This window comes from Falco peregrinus, chromosome 8 (genome assembly GCF_023634155.1).
Source record: "Falco peregrinus isolate bFalPer1 chromosome 8, bFalPer1.pri, whole genome shotgun sequence".
In the NCBI taxonomy this organism is placed as follows: domain Eukaryota; kingdom Metazoa; phylum Chordata; class Aves; order Falconiformes; family Falconidae; genus Falco; species Falco peregrinus.
Window position 1 is genome coordinate 46859889 of NC_073728.1, and position 19450 is coordinate 46879338.

Here is a 19450-nt window from a genome sequence, read left to right on the forward strand (position 1 = left end):
ATTCTGAAAGCTGCATCTGCCCTTGGCTTCGGTTATTCAGGGCCCAGTTGGGACCACATGCTAATAATGTTCCTGAAATGAAATTACTTCCAAATTGCTACCTCGCATCTGTTCTCTCGTAAAGGTAGAGGAGGTCAGTCTGCCTTGCGTTTTGCTCGTTTGAGAATGGAAAAACGACACAACTATGTAAGGAAGGTAGCAGAGACGGCTGTGCAACTGTTCATTTCTGGCGACAAGGTGAACGTGGCTGGTCTCGTCTTAGCTGGATCAGCTGACTTCAAAACTGAATTAAGTCAATCTGACATGTTTGATCAGGTGAGTGGCCTTTTCTGAGCAAAGCCCAAATGTTTAAGCTTTCAGTAGTAACATGGTGATTTTAGCAGTAACTCTGGTATAAGGTGCATCTCAGGAGGAATGTAAGTGGTGTCTGGAGTGACTTGATCAAAACTAAAAATCTGATGTATCCTAAAGAGCTTTCCCTTTTGTAAAACCTACTGCACGAAGGTAGGATCTCCTTTCCTTAATAACGGTGCTAAGAAGAAATGTGTCCTCCCTGGTTTGGAACTGGCATTCACGTTCTTTATGTTGCCAAATCTGAAGTAGAAACTTTATTGAAATTAAACTCCACTGAACCCAAGCTTTGTTGCCTGAAAATTGTGCGTCAGTATTAAGCATTCAGAGGTCCCTCTGACTCAGAACATCTGCTTGCAAGTGAAGAAAAATAGATTAATGCTGTGACTCTTGCCAGGTACTTATTCTTGTGGCGTTATGAAGTAGTCCTTACGGCAGTGCTGTGTAATAGACTTTTTGGTGTCTCCTCTTTCTCTTGTGTAGCGGTTGCAATCCAAAGTGCTCAAACTAGTTGACATTTCATATGGAGGAGAAAATGGATTCAATCAAGCAATTGAGTTGTCAACTGAGGTCCTCTCCAATGTGAAATTCATTCAAGAGAAAAAACTAATAGGTATGTTGACTACATGTTCAGCCTTTCCCGGAGTCAGATGTGCCTGACTGAATGTGCTGATCTTGCTTTAGACCTCCTGGCAGTGCCTTTGTGTGCTACCTCAGCCCTGCAATGCTTTCAGAGTTGGGCAGAGCGTGACTTGTCGTGATACTTTGTGACCTGGGCACCTTCTCAAATGCTGCAGGAGGTAAATGAGACTTTAAGGAGTGGGGTTTTTTACCACCAAACTTCTCTGATCTTCTCTGTTCCTTCATCAGAGGTCACCTCAGTTTCAGGCCTTCTCATGACATTTGGGTAGGAAGGGAAAAAATACCTCCTCAGGTTGTCTGCACCTTCAGCAAAATGAGAGTAAAGATTTATTTTGTTTTAAGATAGCAGTAAAAATGATCCGTTGTTTGATTGTCAGCAGACTAATGTTACTAATTAGAGAGCACTGGAGGGCAACAGTAACAATAGCTGCTTTCCTCTGAAAAGACTGAAGTTCAATAGGGCCTGCTGGTGGGTCAGTCCAATTGACTGTCTCATAGCAAGGTAAGCCTTTCAATGGAGAGAGATTCCTGACAGAGCAGTGTTTGGTGGAGTTGATTTTCTACCAACAAATATTCTAAATTACATGGTTTTACATGTTACCATATCCCTTGCTTCCTTCAGTGGCATTGCAGTCTCCTTGTCCAGTTGCTTCTTGCATTGAAATCAGGCTTGTTTAAAAATCCATGTGGCACGATCACTGTTCATGACAATCTCTTTTGTTGTATCCTGGCTGCAGGACGATACTTCGACGAAATCAGTCAGGACACGGGAAAGTACTGTTTTGGCGTTGAAGATACACTAAAAGCTTTGGAAATGGGAGCAGTAGAGATACTGATAGTCTATGAAAATCTGGATATAATGAGATACGTTCTCCACTGCCAAGGCACAGAGGGTAGGTAGCACTTCTGTGAAACTGAAAAGGTCCATGAGGGTTTAACACCTAAGCTGTCTCACTTGGATAGATTACACCGGAGGAACTCCCTAAGCAGATCTTTAAGGACTTTTGGTCAAGGAGATGTTATGTAGGCAGGTCACTAACTTGCAGTATCCCAGCTAGGCGTGGCAATTTGTCACAGAGCTAGCTACCATGAATCCTGCCTTTCAGTTGGGTAAGTAGAAATGTGATACCAGTGCATCACAGAGGGGAGACTGGCTTGTTCCTTACAGCCACAAACGTAATTCTTACTGACTGCAGACAAACCATATGCCTACAGCAGGACCTCTGCCTTTTTTTGTGTTGACACTACAGTTGCTCTCTACTGGTGTGCCCTGGCTGGTTTCTCATAGAGCTTCAGCTAGGAAGAAAGGCAGTGTCAATGATCAGACCTTTTGTGTTGTAATTACTGGCTGCTGTCAGTTTCTTGCTGTCCTTAACCTGTGTCTGGTAGTCTTGTCCAACCTAATTTTTTTTTCCCCCTCCTATCCTTCTCAGAGGAGAAGATCCTGTATTTGACACCAGAGCAAGAGAAGGATAAATCCCACTTCACAGATAAAGAGGTATTTCAGCTTTGGTCACGTAGCTTTATTCTCTGTGTACTGGTGCAGCACTGCGAACATCTGAGCTTAGTTTGTCACAAGCATGTGAGCACAATGACCTTTCTGGCACTCGGGTGGGACTTGAAGTCAGCAGCTCTTCCTGTTCACCTTCAGTGTAACCCCTGGATTCTAGACTTGCTTTTCTCCAGTCTTCCCTGCTGCCAATTCCAAGGTTGTATAAATGAGCTGAAGTGACAGGCAATATGGAATCTTTCACCACCATCAAACCATCTGCTGGAAGAATTTGGTAGCCACCATGCAATATGCAACCTAAGGTCCCAAACCCATTTACTCCCTACTTACTGTGGGCTGATTTGGTCAATTTGAAGCAGCTGTGAGGCTCCAGACTATGACACGGAGTGAAGCGCAGGGGAGTGTTTGCTTCTAGATATGTTTGAAATGTGGATCTTTGTGTGCTGCCTGTGAGTTTCTTGCCTGCGCAGGTCAGACCCCCCAGCAGGGTTGGGGGTATCTATTACTTGCAGAGTGAGCTGGGCAGAAAATTCTGTCCCTTGCAAAAGGGGTGGTCGTGTCTGCCTCATGTTAGGGCTGCCAGGGGAGCCGTGCCAGCCGCTTTCCCTCCTGGTGCAGTAATTGCTAATTCCTTCTGCGCAGGGAAGGTTTACAATGTTATCTGCAACGATGTAGTGTTTCTATGCCAATAATCACTTGACCTTCTACTTGGGAAACTATGGGTTTTGCATAGGTCAGTGTTTCCTAGAGTATACACGCCTGGTTGGATGAGTGGCCGTGGGCTGTTCGCAGCGTATAAAGCAAATTTAAAGAAACAGTGAAAGCCAGGAACATAGTGTGAGGTAACACCTGGCCAGAGAAATGAAGAAGGCATTTTCCTTCCTGCTTCTGCACTAACTTCCATAGTATGGATGCCCAAAGCAAGGCCTGTCCGTATTTAATTTCTTAGCACCAGGGGCCATCTGCTTGTACCAGCAGTGATCTGGCACAGGTGTGTCGGGAGCGCCCACCGCCCAGACCCTGCCTCTTGGGTGCTCCAGCATGCAGCCCATGAAAGCTGGTGTCTCTCGGGACTAAAAAGGCAGTGGTGATGTTTAAGCCAAAGATAACTTTTGGTATGAATTTTATCAAGACTTTACATGCAGTGACTAATGCTTTTTATTGTTTGTTTGTTTGTTTTTCCCCTCAACTGTCTATATAGACTGGCCAGGAACATGAACTGATAGAAAGTATGCCCCTTCTGGAGTGGTTCGCAAACAACTACAAGAAATTCGGAGCAACATTGGAAATTGTTACAGACAAATCACAGGAAGGATCCCAATTTGTGAAAGGATTTGGAGGAATTGGAGGTAAACTCCAGGAGAATGTTTGTTGCTTTTAATGGTTGATTTGATAATTGTTGCTGACACAAATGGGATTGATTAGTCTTACTCCTCTTAGTCAGGACACCAGCTCAAAATACTGTCCTGTTCATCAGGGATCTCCAGGTGAATTCAGTCCTTATTCAGCAAGATGATGCTGCATGTTAGGCAGCTGCTGCTTTGACTGTGTTCCTCGGATCCCCCTGTCCTCCAGGGCGCTCCCAGGTTGGACTGTCCTTTCTTTCCAACGGCTGAATTTCAGAAGGGCTGAGAGCCGCTGCGCTGTCTCTGCGCAGTTGTTGTTTTGTGGCAGGCTGTGCCCCGCTGTGTAGAAGTGGTGTATGACAAACACCAGCCCAGTTTCTGAAGCAGTTGGATGTCTGTTACTCATCTCTCAGAACCTCCCTGTACTTTGCTCCCTGGTCTTCCGCTTCTTTTCAAAATAAAAGTGTATTTTTAGCCCAACTTCATGGAGAAATGAGGCTTCCGAAATCCTTCTGTCCTTCTCTTGAGCTCACTGACCAGTTTTGACTAAGTCTGGCAGAGGTGCAGGTAGCTTTTGCACTTGTCTAACAAAAATCATTAGCAGGGTGGAGCAAAACCACCTGCCGTGCACCTTACTTTCCCCAGACCGGGGGTTCCAGGGCAAAGCTGTTGCTTGTTTGCTGATAAGCCAGCCGTTGCCATGTGCTGTGTTTAGGTTGATGGATGTAAAACATAGATGAGTGTATGGTAAAGTGGAATTTCTAGGGGCCGGAGAACACCAGTTAGAAGGAAACAAGCTTGAATTGTTTGGCTACATAAGGAGCAACAGGTTTCTAAACTTTCAGGGTCTGTACCCATCCTGCCAGATCCAGCCTCCTTACATGGTGGGGTATACTCTTTGCTACCATGCTCCGGTCCTCATAGACCTGAAAGGAAATACTCCTTGAATACCTTTCACTTAAGTAAATGCTTCTGCGGATAAAGGTTTCCCAGAAGCCCAGGTTGGTATTTGGGGTGAGAAGAATCCAGCAAGACAGCCCCTGAATACTGCTCTTATTCCATTGGAGAAGTTATTTCAGTGCCAGCTGTCATCTTAGTTTAACCGACAGGACTTTTGTAGAGTTATATTAGGACAAATGATCTGTTACTGGTATTTTTTTGGAGGTACAGGCCTCCTAGAATAGGCTTAGCTTTTCCAGAAGAAAGCTGGCCTATGCTGGGCAGGTAGGTTTTTCTTCCTTCTGGCAATAAATCATGCCAGGCTGTAACAGGGATGTGGTGTTTTCACTCTAGCTGCATGTCTGCTGTCAGTCACCACTTTGAGCCTAACTGGCAATACAAGTACTAAGTCAGTTTCTGAAATTTTAATTGAGAAACTCTTGATGTGCAGACAGGGCTCAGTAAACTGTTTAAAATGCCTTTCTAGCTCTTTGAAATTTGAAGAAGCTAAAGCGTGTTGTTTTTACCAGGTATCTTGCGGTACCGAGTGGACTTCCAGGGAATGGAATACCAAGGAGGAGACGATGAATTTTTTGACCTTGATGACTACTAGGTAGTCGACCTGGGTCCGGCAAAACGTGCCTCGCCCCTCCAGCATCCAACCCAAGGAGCAAACTCATGGTGGAAAACACAACAGATCCCTGCCTTAGAATTGGAACATTTCCAGAACTTGATCCACAAGCATTGGATTTAAAAAAGCAAAACCCTACACTTTGATTTGTCATAGTGTCAGTACAGCAGCAAACTACTAAGTTCCTATATGCCACTTTGGACTAATTTAAAAAGAATCCCAGTTTTTACTTTTACTCAATGGTGAAATTGGTTGCTCTTGTATTTTATGAAAATGATTTTTTTAACCTTCATGATACATTAACTGCTGTAAACCTCTTCCTTCAAAAATTAATAGAAGTAAGATCCTACTGGTTTGTTTCTTTTTACTTTGATTGGAGAAATCAATTGCTGCATTTTGCAGCGGCGTGACCCATTTACATGGCATTCTCAGCTTAGACTGCAGACTAAGAAATATAATGAAATGGGAGCCATTCATTCTCTTCAAAAGAATGAGAAGGCACTTACCTAGAGTGCTAGCTTATAATGTGTGGCATGCAAATTCAGATGGTTTGGGGAGGCTTACCAGCCAAACGTGCTTTAATCTATTTGCAGAAGCACTGTTCTTACAAACTAGGAAATGCACTTCATTGATTGCGATGAAAATGCTGCTGAAGTCTTGGGCTTAATTTGGATTTGAGCAGTGCAGCCTTCAGAATTATTTTTTTTTTTTTCAGTCTTGACAAAAAATAAACACGCGATTTAAGTGAAGTAAGGTACACTTTGCTTTGTTTTGTTCCTCAGTAAGGTTTTCTTTTTGCTTTATGACTTTGTAAGGTTTCCTTGATTATGTGAATTTGAACCCACAGTTCTTTAATGGAAGCGGGTGTTTTACAGGAATAATTAGTACGTAGAGTCCTTGCCTGAAACCTTAGTGCTGGTGCATGTGGAGCATTTGATACTAGTCTGCTGAACGTTAGCACAACCCACCGGGGCCATCCACCCCCAGCACCGAGGCGCTCGGTTGTACTGGCTCACAGGCATCCCGGCAATCTGACGCTGAACTCTTAACGTGCCCTTAACGGGTTAAAACTTCTGGTCACATCAAGAAACAAGAAAGCTTTTTGTCAGGCCTGCTATATAGAATGCATTTCAACCTACTAGAAACGGCTAAGGGTTTTTCAGCTGGTCTTGCAGGCAGAGGGTGAAGTGGACATTGGCACAAGATGATGCACAAGTCTTGCTTCTTTTTGGGGGTCACGGGGTTCTCCGACGGGTGTTCTGACACGGTGATGCCTGGCAGTTCTGGTCTTGCTGGCTCTCATCCTGGTGCATTGGTCAAAAGCAGCTTCCATTCCAAGCTGCATACCTGCCTGTTTTTCCAATAATCCTGTTTCACTTGAATGGGGGGGGGGGGGAGGGGGGCTTGTCTTAAAATTTCTGCCACACTGTTCTTTGAGGTCCAAAATTACTGTCATTGTAAGCAATATCATTTGCAACCCTTGTTTCTAACCGGGCAGATGGCTTTGCTGTCGTTTTCACATCAACGCTGGAATCTCTCACGGAAGGTGTGACTGGGTCCACCGCAGATTTGCGCAAACCAAGGTTTGAGCACATTTGTGGTCTTCACAGCGGTATGTTCTGGATTTTGCCATTGTAAATGGGTCTAATGTGACATGACAAGACCAGAAAAATTGGATGTAAATTTACATTTTTGAATATACTGCTTGTTGTTTCACATGATACATTAGGGTATGCAGCTCCTTTTTGTAGTTTTTATTTTTACTATTTAAGTTTGGAAATGATGCCAAATTTTTGTATTTCTTTAATCAATGTGTTCTCTTCAGTGATATATATTGCATTATATATTGATGTGTATATCAATATATACTGATATGTATTACACTTACACATACAAACACATTAAACGGGGGTGAAAAATCCTAGCCTTCGCATACTATATAGCCTCTGCAGAGAGATCCCAAGCAGTGATATCTTGGTGTTGTGATGTACAGAAATGGAGAAGAGTATTAAACCATATTTAAGAATATAGTACGGACTCCTGATTTATTTTCTCTAGTCCAGGAAACACCTGCTTCACTCTCGGCTCGCTGCCAGCTTCAGGGCAGTATTTGAGTTTTAAGGTAGCTCTTTCATAGTTGGGCTTCAGCGTCGTGTTTCTGCATCATTACTGAGCTGCTCTTTTAAGCTGTAGCAGAAATCTGACTTCAGAAGGGGGGAGGAATCCCACCAGCCCGAGCTCAAAGCAAGCTGTGCTGGGAGGGTTACCGGGGTGGTCTTCTGAACAGCCCAGGCAGATGAAAAATACCCTGCAGATGCAGGAACCTGCCCTTGATATTCCAGTCACAGAACACCTGGGCATTTTCTTTTGAAGAAGCCCTTTCTACCCTGCCTCAGCGTGGGACAAATGCGGATCCGAAGCATGGCTGCTACGTGGCCTTGCCGCCTTGCGTTCCCTGCGCCCAAGCTGTGATGTGTCGGTGCCTGGAGAGGACCTGCCTCCTCCCCTAGCTGGGAAGGGATATCTCAAAGACATCCTCAATATCAGGAATTGTAACAGATGCTTTAAATCACCTGTCAGCTGGCCCTGCCTAGCGGTGCTTCTCCGGCTGGAGCTCAGCATTCACCTCATGCTGCAGTACCCGAAGGGAGCAGGATCTGCGCCGCGGAGCTGTAGCTGTCTGCCCGGTGTTGTCACACTGTTGCTCGTGCAGCAAGAGGTGTTCCTGGGAGCTTCAGCAGGCTTCAGGTTTTGTACTCGCTGCCTTGCACTGTCTTGGATCTGCAGCTATAACAGATGGGGGAAGTGTGGCTCACGTGCCTCTGGTCCCTTCGTAGCAGAAGTTTTGGAGATGTGATGTTTCTGCTGGAGCAGAAATAAAAGTGATGCGTAAAACAGCTTTGCTGCATGCATCTCATGCTGTCTACAGCCTAAGTACGGAAAACTGATCACTGTTCAGCTCGTGGTGCAGATAAAAGCATCAAGCTGAGATCAGCACAAAATATATATTAAAAAAAATAATCCCATCAGTCTGTACGTGTCTCAGGAGCAGGAGAAGCTATTGCTTGCAGAAGGCTGCCCATGCAGTCTCACCATTTGCTGTAACCAGGCATGTGGATGTATATACTGTTTTAAAAAAAAACCACCCAGAAATATTTCTCAGTTAACCCTCTACTGGCAGCAACAGCAAACCTGGTTTTTGCTTTTCCCTTTTTCCAAGGGGCAGGGAGGAGCAGTGAAGCCTGGCTGCTGCTGCATCTAGTTCAGCGTCACAAATGCTCTGCGCCAGACACGCTTGGAAGCTGCTCTGCCCTCACGTATTAATCTTGGTTGCTTCTCGTGTCTCTCTCACGTTTCAGTGAGAACACACAAATGCATCTAGTCTGCAGAGCAGCCGCAGGAGGTGGGTGCTGGGGTTCCCTCCAGCTGCCTTGCCACAGAGGTGCTCGCCTCCAGCTCCTCCCAGAGTTATAGAAAGGTGAGGCCACTGGAGAGGAACGGTGAAATGATCTTCCTTACAGCTGCTGAAATAAGGTCGCTGGGTCCCTTCAACCCTTCAGAAGGCAGTTTCTGTTGCAGGCTTGCTCGTGGCTCGGTCGCGGGGGTCAGTGTGGGCTCTTGGATTGTCTCGTATTTGCAAGCGCTGATTTACAGTCATTTTTTTTCACATCAAACATTGCAGAGCATCAGGTGGGTGGGTTCTTCCCAGTGTATAAACAGGAGTGTCCCCTTGCAGTGCTCTCATCCAAAAGACTCGACCACCTTCGGCGCACTGAATTGCTGCGACGTGGGATTTGGAAGGGAGTTTGGCAGGGCCGAGTTCGCGCTTTCGGGCACGAGGGATCAGAAGATGCAGGTTTGTATCTGAAAGCTCGGCAGGGTGGCCTTCCGCGGGCCTGCTGTACAAAGTTATTTCCCTAGAAGGGATCTGATCTTGGATAGCTGGAATCAAGACGATAAATAAAAGTGTCATCTCCAGTATGTTGTGTGGAGCTGCCTCTGTGCTTCTCGTGTCCCCTGAGGGTCCCGTCCCTGTGCGGCTCCACCTGCTCCATTTCACACCTGCACTTGGAAGCAATGGTGTCACTTCCATGCGTGAACATGCACATGCAAACATGAACATGCACGGAAGCACAGAGCATGAACATGTGCCGCCACAGCCGGCTGCGAGGAGGCTCGCAGGAGCAGTTGTAGCAGGTCATCGGCTTTGCTTGCTGGCTGAATACATATTTTTTTTCTCTCATGCCAAAAGTCTTCAGCTGTTCTAAATGCTTCAACCGCATGTGCCTCATGTCCTCAGTAATACCTGCTCAATTCTTATTTTCTGTGTACTGAAGTCCATACCGCTCTTGCTGCATTCCCCAGCGCGGTTTTAAGTTGGCACCACGTGCTCAGATATTCAGCTAATGCTCTTTTTAAACGCTACTTTCTGTATAGCTGTAATTAAAGACAGAATTTGCCCTTTATAACTTGTTATTTTGGGCGCTGGAGCCCAGCCTGCACTGTTGTTGCTAGCAGGCTACAAATGCCATTGTCCTGGGAAGCCGAGCACAGCCGGCGGCACTGAAAGGCAGCTCTGGAATTTCACTCGGCTATTTTTAGTCAGTGGTGAAAAATTGCACTTCCACCACTTTTGAATCTTTGTCAGGGCTTAAATAAATCGAAGGGCAAATCCTGACTTCTTGCAAACGAGCAGGATGAGGAGGTGACCTTAAGGTGCTGGCGGAGGCTGAGCTGGTGCAAAGGTGATGTGTGGGTGTGGGGAGGGACCCCAGCTGCCCGGCGGGGGGATGGGGCTGTGAGGGCAGGAGGGCATCGCTGCACCAGCCTGTCCTGCTTTATGCAGGTGGTCCATGGCCATCGCTCTGCTGGGGTGGCTCCTCACTCTTCTCCCTGTGCCCCTTTTGGGGCTGTCCTGCCATTTTCCTCTGCCTCCCCGGGCGTCACCCTTAGCTCTGCCGCAGCCATGTCGCTCCATGGTGGTGCTGTGTGCAGGGCTGCGCACCGCAGAGCCGCGGTGCTGGGCACCCTGGATGTAGCAGGTCTTTGAAAGCTGGGACCTGGAGGCAGGAGATCCAGAAGGATGCTGTAAGTCCAGGAGGCTGAACATCAAGCTGCCGTGTGTTGCGCTATTCCCTTCAACCCCAACCAGCTTCGTAGCTTGTAAGACAAAAAAAGTTTCTAACCCACAGTTTCTTTTTTTTAATGCCAGAGCAGGAGTTTTCTCAGAAGCTGCTTCACCTGTTTGGCTACCAAGCTTCCACATCGGCACAGAAACCTTCTCTGGCAATGGGATCCTCACAGCTGAGTTTCCTTGCCTTGGTGATTCCTGGTGTGTGCTTGGAGAGTCCCAGAGCCTCTCCCTGTGCTGGGACTGCACGATGGTTTAAAAGAGACCCTGGCTTGGCTTGGCTGAGGCTCCCAGTAGCCTCCAGTTACCTGTGAGCTGCTCTGCACCTGGGCCAGGCTCCAACAGCCCCGTGGAGGTATGAGGGTGCTGAGAACACCAGCTCCTGGCAGGACACGTGCAGTGACCCTGGGCACGCATGGGCTGTGCAGCTGCCAGGCAGCTCTGGGACACCCTGCAGTGTCCCTGGGGAGGGGACCCGTGGCTGGCCCCAGTGGCAGCTGTGGGCAGGACTGACCCTGCCCACGCTGCGGGGTGCACCGAGCTGGGCACCCCGGGCCAGCCTGCAGCCAGCTCCTGCCCTGCCCTGCCCTGGCTGGGGGCTGGGGGCTGCCTCAGCGGCTGGAGGGTGCTGCTGGGTGGGCAGCCCCGGCACCACAGCGGAGAGGGCTGCATGGTGGGGAGGTGGTGGCGGGAGCCAGCGGGGATGGCGGTGACTTGCTGTGCTTTCCTACGCTGCGGCTGGCTGCTGTTACTGGTGCTGAGGCTCCCCCCGTGCCGCTCAGCCCACCCTGATGTGCTCACCCCTGTCCCCATGCCCAAACCCACCCCGAGGCACGGCCAAGGGGGGGCTGTCCCAGCCCATGAAGCCTCGAGCTCTGAATGGGGCTGATGGTTTCCATCTTCGCGGTGGTTCCCATCGTGGTGCATTGCTCACAGAGGTGCTGACCCCTCTCCTGGCTGCTCCTCCGGGGTTATCTTCCCCTTTTTGGGATTCACCTGGGTTTGGAGCTGGGGGGGGCTGCTCTGAGCATCTATACAGGGGCCCTGTGCTATGCTGGGAAGGAGCTGCGTCCCCACTGCGCCACGGGAAGCTTGCCCTGGCACCGGGCATGGTGCGGGGCAGCCCCTGGCAAGCAGGCTGCAGGCAGAGCCGCTTTACCCAGGCTCACAAAACCCCTTTGCTTCCCTCGAGCTGATCTCTTGGAAGCTGCTTGCAGGCCAGGTTGCTGTAATTTAGTAGAAAAGCTCCTGAATGCTCCCGTGGTGCTGCTCACACTTCTTGAACCCTCCTGGGAATACTGGGGCCACACCAGGCAGCCACACTGGAACGCTCCCCTGTTAAGCTCAGCAAAGGGTGTTTAACCGCTTGGTTGGGTGCAAGGAATCGCACTTGCCAGGTGTCACCTCCTGCCCACGTCTCCTGTGCGAGCACTTCTCCCCGCATGCAGCCCTGTAAGAGCTCTGTCACATCTCCCCACCATCTTTGTCTCTCTAGACTAAACAAAGCAGCTCCCGTGGTCCTTCCCCCTGATCCTTCCCCAGGATCCTTCCCCAGGATCCTTCCCCGAGATCCTTCTCCATTGTCCTTCCCCAGGATCCTTCCCCGGGATCCTACCTCGGGATCCTTCTCTGTGGTCCTTCCCCTGGATCCTTCCCCAGAATCCTTCCCCGAGATCCTTCCCCAGGATCCTTCCCCGGGATCCTTCCCCAGGATCAGGCTGTGCCCACGCCTCTGCCCTGGCTGTGTGCCTGCACCAGCACCTCTCGCTGCCCGACATCCCACATGCTTCCCAGCCACCAGTGGGTTTGGGACCAGTTTGGGGTTGCACAGGAGGACTTTGACCGGGTGGGCTGGTGTGTGGGAAGGACATGCAGAGCACAGCCCTCGGGGTCACCCCCAGTGGGGCAGTCCCGCGTAGTCGCATCTAAATTTACCCGAAGTAGCAGAGAAGTTTGTATTGTTTGAGGACAGGAGGAGACGGAGGCAGGCAGCTTGCCCAAAACCTGAAAGTGTGCGGAAAAACTATTCCTAGTGAGGAAAACGGAAAATACAGAGGAAATGGGTGGCAAAAGAGAGAGGGATGGCCGCTCTCACCTGAGTGCCATCCTTCAGGAATACCGGGCGGCTTTGACTGGTCGCAGACATCCACAGTGGAGGGGACAGCGGTCGCGGGGCCTCCAGCTGCACTGGCTGCTGCGGGGTGAGGTGGAGGTGCCCCCCGCCTGGCGCCAGAGGGGACCCCACGGTCCTTGTTGCTGGGTGCTCCACAGGTGCCTGCCTTTCAGCACAGCACACGGCCCCGTGGCTCCCAGGTTGCTCCTCCGGGTAAGACCTGGGCACTGCTCAGAGAAACCGGAGCTGTTCTGAGGCCGGGAAACATCCATGGTCATGTTAGAAAAAAAGCATTTTCTAAACAAATGCCATTCCACAGGTCACAAACTAAATGCTGCCTCCAGGGAGGGGAGAAGTGATGCTCCCCGGTGCTATTAGGGCTTCGATGCCTTTCCCAAGGACTGTTTGGCCAGGATAGACCCAACCCCACGTACACCAGCACCATCCAGCCATGCCCCCGAACCAGACACTTACTACCGCGATATCGGCACCTACTGTGAGCTTCCTAAATGTGGAGCCCCCGCAAACTGGCTGGCCAGCGGTCCCTGCTCTGCAGTTCTCTCCACCACTACCCCCCCCTCACTGGCCTGGTGCTCTGTGGGGCATCGCCATCCCTGCGGCTTTGCTGGACACCAACGGGTTGAAGCCACTTGGGTCAGAAAATAGGAAGGGAAAAGTTTACTTAGAGATTGTCTCTGTTTAAAGGAAGAGGGGTTTTATCTATTTTAAGTAGTGGTTTGCAGGGTTTGCTTAGTGCTTAGCTTACACAGCAGCATTCTGGTGGTGGCCGCAGGAGCCCACCGTGGGGGCAGGTGGTGGGGATGGGCAGAGGGACCACCTCGTGTTCCTGGAGCCAGGGTTCATTAAGAAGAAACTTCATCCCTACCATGCCTGTGCGGCGTGCCTGAGAAAGCTCCCACTGACTCCTTGCCTGCAGATAACGAGCCAACAGGGCGGGTTTCATGCTTCGCACAGGAGAGAGCACGGGGGCTTCCCGCGCAGACGGCAGAGGTGCAGCAGCGGGCGCTGGAGGCCGAAGCCAACCGCCTTCACTCAGGCACCACCTGGGAGCCAAGAACGTCCTTCTGGAGGGCAGGGAGGGAAGGGGATGCTCTGAACCCGCGCCACGGGTGGCAGTGGCCGTCGGGACTGTGGCTGCCGGGACGCCTCGCGTACCTCTGCGCTGGGGTTTCTGCCACCATTCCCCCTGTTTTGTCGCACACCGAGGTGCCCTGCCTCTTCCTCGCTGCTCTGCCTTTCCACTTAACCTGCTGATTTTATTATGCCACGATGGATTTTGGTTGCATCCATGGCCAAGCAAATCTCAAACACCTGCCTCCCGTGTCCTCTGTGCATCTCGGCTGTGACCGAGGTCTGCACGATTTTCCAGAGCACATTTAGGGATGACAGAGCTGCGGGGGGGATGGGACACGACACACATGACTGTCTTTCTGTAGATCCACCTTTGCACTTCTTCCTTGAGATGAGCCTTGCTGTGCTTCTGCCCGTTTGGTTTCATGCCTGGGTCACACTTGTTTGCTCCGGGAGCAGTGTTCCGGGGGTGGAAGGCGGCACTGGGGGGGACGTGCTGGCTCTGGTGCCAGGAGCGCTGGGACCCAAAAGTCCATCAGGTGATGCTCTGCATGGGAAGGGCAGCTCCCACCGGGCTTCTCAGACAGCTCCTTGGCTTTTGTGTAACATCTGACTTCCCTCAAGTGTATCCGAGCTTCTTCGTGAGGAACGCTGGGGCTGGGTTTGGGGGGATGCGCAGGGGAGGTGGGTGGAGATGGTACCAGGACAAGCTCCTCTGCTGTAAACATAGCTGAGGATAACAAATTAAATACAAATCATTCTCCTGACTTTTTCCTTGCTGATGTAGAGATCCTCTCACCCCGTGGGCACAGAGCCAGTGTGCACTGCCCTGATGCTGTGGTTTGAGGGGTGCCCCTGTGCCCCGTCACCCACCGTCTCATCCCCCGCGGTACAGGCTGCCAGGGAAATCAAAGAGCTGCCGTAAATATGTAAAAGTACAGCCGAGGCTTGGAAAGAACTGCTATTCCTAAGCCTCCATCTGCACAGAGCTACGTTTCCTCTGGTGTCTGCCTGGAGAGGGGGCGTGGGGGTCCTCAGGGCTCTGTGTTGCTGTAGCTCCAGGGGCTCCCGAGCAGGTTTCTGCAGCCCTGGCAGTGCTGCCTGGGGCAGACACCCCGACTGGGTCTGAGGGGAACCCCAGTGCACTAATCCTTCCCAAAATCCGCACAGTTGTAATGTGGGGTAAAAAATAGCCTGGCAATAAATTCTAATTAAGACCAACAAAAGGGCTGGGGCTTTCCCTTTCACTTGCAGAACCAACGGGTGGTTTAATCCCTCGCTGCCCAGTGCTGGGAATAGAAAAGACGTCACGTGTGAATTGCTTTTGTTCTCCTGTTCTTACTAACGGGGCGACAGAGCTACTCACAGTACCTTGCTGCTTCGCTTAGGTAGGTGGATGTGCCTGAAGGATGCGGAGTGGCGAAGCAGGTCTGTTAGTGTGTTCATAGGGTTATTGTCATCTCCCAATTAATTATTGGCTTCAAGAAGTTGTCTTACAGTCGGCAGGACGGCAGCTGCCCAAATGTCCCCTCCTCCCGTGCAGGATCGCCACTGCCTGCTTCCACACGTAGGAGCTCTTGTCCTGCTCTTGCAGTCAAACTCTTGCTCTGGGTAAGCTGCCTGCTCCCCAGCAGCCCGCTGGCAACTCTCCTGGCTTGCCGATGGGTCTGTAGATTTAATTAAACAGTGAGGACTGAGCTCAGCAGCGGATTCACCATATACGATCCAGTTCTCAAGGGCAACAACCACATCACTGCACGAACCCAAAGCGCAGCTGGGGGTGCAGCGGCCGCTTGCTGGCCTGACGGTCCAGCAGCCCTGCCGATGCGGCGAGGAGAGCTCGTTGCACCAGTGGGGGATGTGGTCCAGTTCAAGACGAGCCAAAACAAGGGGAGGCCAAGAGGAGTCCTTAGGGTCTGTGTGTGGCTGGTAGTGACTGCACCACCGTGCTTACTGCACTACAGCCCACTGCGGGACTGACACCCCCAGGCTGAGCCTCAGTAAAGGTCTGGTTCTGTTTGTGCATCGTGCAGTGACAGCAGAATAGAGGGTGATGTGCCAGGCGAGGGATGGAGGAACATATTTTGTCCCACCTCAAAATACAGGTGAGAGCCCTGGGAAGGCTGCAGGGCAAGGCTGGCTCTGAGGTTAAAGTAGGGATTTCAGTGCTGGGTTTTGTTCTCTGCATCCACCACAGGGTGAAAATACATTTCACTTTCCTAAACGTCCACAACGCACTGAAGGCATCACGAGAAAATAAAAGATGTTGCTGGAATAACCTGACGGCGTGTCTACAGAGAGTGTATTTGCCAGTGAGGATGGAAACACATGTATTGCAGACAGCCAAGACATGGAATTAATAATTAGAAGGGTGCATAAGGTTTGGGTTTATTTTGTTGCTTTCTGTTTTCTTTTATATTGGGACACCAGCGCTCTGGAACAGCACTTTGATGGCCCCAGGGTGTCTGTGAATGCTGCCAGTGAGTCAGGGGAGAAGCCAGAGTGGGAGCCGAGGGTCCCCCTGGGATGTCTCTCTGCTTGGGGTCCCCCCGCTGAGGCCAGAGGGGTTTCTGACAGGGAAGGGCAGGTGCACTGTGGCTGGGGGACACCAAGCCAGACAGTGCAGTTTCCACCCCAAAAGTGTGATTATTTTGAACAAAATGGTGTCAAAAAGCTTAATTAAGGGGGTGCGACAGTGTACAGTAGTCCTGGGGCTTGGCAGCTCTGGTGAGCCAGCCAGTTCCAACTATCATTTATTAAAAATTTTGGGGTTTCTTTCCTTAATAATCCAAATCTGACATTCTCTAAACTATTCCCACCTTGCAGATATCCTTCTGAATTGTATGAGCTTGCAAAGTTTTATGTAGTTTCGTGACAGGCAATTTCATTCCACGTTCAGGACCCAGTGCCATCGTACTGGGCAGTATTATATTACAGGCTTCACCTGTCTGCATGTGAAAAGAGCAACGATGTGCTGTTCTCTTACACGTGGGAAATGGTTCCTGGGGTTTTTGGGAGGCTTGAGGAGCAGTGCAACTTGTCCGACCTGGATGAGCAGTGGTCTGTGAGCAGAAGACAAGGTCAGTGGAGGAAAACGAGGGAAAGCAGCGATCCTGCGGGGTGCAGAGGGCCAAACGTTAAACCACGCTGTGGAAGGGGATCTTCTGGCTCTCTGATCTTTAGATCACAAGATCACGTCAATCACATAGAATGTGCCAGCTGAAGCAGTGCAACCCATGAGCTGTGCAAGCAGCAGGGGGTCGCTGGGGGGTGAGCTGAGCCCTGAGCCACAAAATGGGGGCACAGCAGCCGGCAGCCCTGCCTGCCCTGCCCGCACCCGCTGTCCTCCTCCCTCCATTCCTTGTCTCCAAACCTTTTATCAAACGAACAAAACCACAGGAAAGTAAGATCGGGGTGCTGGATCCCACGCTTGGGACCCTGTGCCCTGCAGAAGCTCCGTCCTGCCTGTGGGCGCCCTGTGCCCCGTCACCCCACAGTGGCAGTGCTGGGAGCCCCCTGCCCCGTGCCCGCAGCCCCCTCAGCCGTGGGGGGGGCAGTCCTGGCCCCCCAGACAGCCCTGGACCCCTGGACAGCCCTGTGGGTTTTGCTGCTCCACATCCTGTACGGTCCTACGGAAGGCAGCACCTCCTCCTGCACCCCAGGACATGGGGGCTTTGCACTGATTTTTTTTTTCTTCTTTACAGATATTGGTATTCTGAGCCCCCCTACTCCTGACCTTGTTCTTTCAGGTGCCATAGCGGGGCTGGACGAGGACCAGCTGACTCTCCCCAGGTAGCTGCAGTCAGTGCATCTCTTACGGGGCAGGGGTAAGAATCGTTGTGGATCTGCTCCATTTTTTCCAGATCTTCAAAAAAAAAAATTATGAAACCTAGTGTCAACCCCATTTTGGCTACAAAGTATTTCTTTGAAGCAAGAATAAATGTTTACATACTGGAGGTGCAGTCATCCCTGCCCTAAGAAGAATGTTGATTTATATCTAGCTGTAAGTTCAATAATTATTCTCCCAGCAGCAGCATATGAAATGAACATGCCCTCGCTTTCCTCACGCTGCAACTTGTTAGTGGCCATTGAGTAACCTCTGCTCCCTATCCCAACAGCCAAAGAAATGAGCGTAAGATCCCAAGATGAGGGGTTTGGTGAGTAGACTGTGTGAGGCTGGGGATTTCGGGAAGGCATCTGAAGTTTGGGAAATGAATACCCACGGAGCTGCCGGAAGGTGTGAGCAGCTAGCTCCCGCCAGCTCTGCAGCAAATCCCAAAGACTGTGTGGTTTTACTACTGCCTCTTTTTTTTTTTTTTTCCCCACCTGTGTGCAGCCCTGCCGGATTGGCAGTGGGGCTGGGGGCAGCCTGTGGGCATGGAGGAGCCTGTCGGGGATGTACCCATGGCCAGTTGCTTTTATCCATCTCCCATGGGAGTTAAACATCAAGGAGGAGCTCTGAAATAGGGAACAAGCTGGCAGCATGATTGCCGTCCCACTGGGCTATCCAAGGCCTAAAAATATTGCAAAAAATGGACATAGGCTCAGAAATAATTCACTTTACAGAAAAGATGCAGGGAGGAAAAAATTCAAATTGTGTTGTAACTGGGAAATATTTCTATATTGTGTCGGTCCTAATATCCTGCTCCAGGTGCTTTGTGGTGCTGGTCCACAGCAGCAGGAGCCACTGACAGACCTACCCTGTGGAGTGGAAGGGGATCAGTGAGCAAATCCTTCCCTGGAGCTGGGCAGGTTCCAGGGCCAGTGGGGGGCTGCCGGGGGGCTCCCCTGCACTGCCGGCCCACTGCCGGTGTGGTTTTCCCTCCCCACCTGTCTCTGCTGGGAAACACCTGCTGGAAGAGGAAACTGGGACATCATGCAATGAACATACAGAAAATGTGGATTTAAATGACCGCCGGGTTTCGGTAGAGGTCCCGCTCAGGGGTGGGGGGTTGGGTGGGGGCTGCATCCTGGCACATCCGGGGCTCATCGGGGCAGCCTCTCACCCCCTCGCAGTGCAGACACGCTGGCTCGGATGCCCACAGCTCTCGGGTGTCAGGATCCACCATACAAGCTTCCCAGGGCTTTTTAAACAATTGCTTTTGCTTTGATTGACATCAGCCTCAATGAATTCTTGCCCTGTTGCACAACGCGGAGGTGTCTCCAGTTCGTTGGCGCTGGGGCTTTCCCTCTTCCACTTCCCCCTCATCCTTATCCTCATGGGAAAACTGGCAGAGCCAGTCCTCTTAGGCTGAAACTGCCCCACCGCCCTGGTGTTCTTCTGCCTGAACAAGGTCATCATTAGGGCTTAATTACCAGCCTTGGCCCTGCCTGGCTGATGTGCAGATGGGTGACAGGGATCTGTCAACGAAGGGCTATACGCACGGAGGAGCTGCTGATACGGCGGTGTGTTAACCCCAGCTCAGTGCACACGCCCAGAGACGGGCTCCTCAAATTATTGCAGTCACATAGTTCAGGTAGCTGTGGGAGTACAGCGCTTGGCTTCATCAGGTTCCAAGATTTTTGTATATCAGAATAAATTTATCAAAAATCTGTTTTTTCATCCACCTTACTAGACCTTGCCTTGGACACGTCGCTCAGTCCCCATGAGCTCTTAAGTCATGAGTTGCTCAGAGATGATTTTACTTTAATTTACAGATACAAGGATCGATATCCCCTGCTCTTGCTTTTCTTG

General features: G+C 50.6%; 1 protein-coding gene across 2 annotated transcripts in view; it reads left to right on the forward strand.

Annotated features, from left to right (window-relative positions):
- Window positions 1–7449, forward strand: part of ETF1 (eukaryotic translation termination factor 1) — a 28445-nt gene extending 20996 nt beyond the window's left edge. For both annotated transcript variants that reach the window (XM_055812380.1, XM_055812379.1), the window contains exons 5-10: window positions 125–315; window positions 835–964; window positions 1731–1886; window positions 2427–2491; window positions 3705–3852; window positions 5319–7449. In XM_055812380.1, the coding sequence (XP_055668355.1) occupies window positions 125–315; window positions 835–964; window positions 1731–1886; window positions 2427–2491; window positions 3705–3852; window positions 5319–5401 (773 nt within the window). In that variant the 3' untranslated portion in view covers window positions 5402–7449. The remainder of the gene's footprint in view (window positions 1–124; window positions 316–834; window positions 965–1730; window positions 1887–2426; window positions 2492–3704; window positions 3853–5318) is intronic.
- The last annotated feature ends 12001 nt before the right edge of the window (window positions 7450–19450 follow it).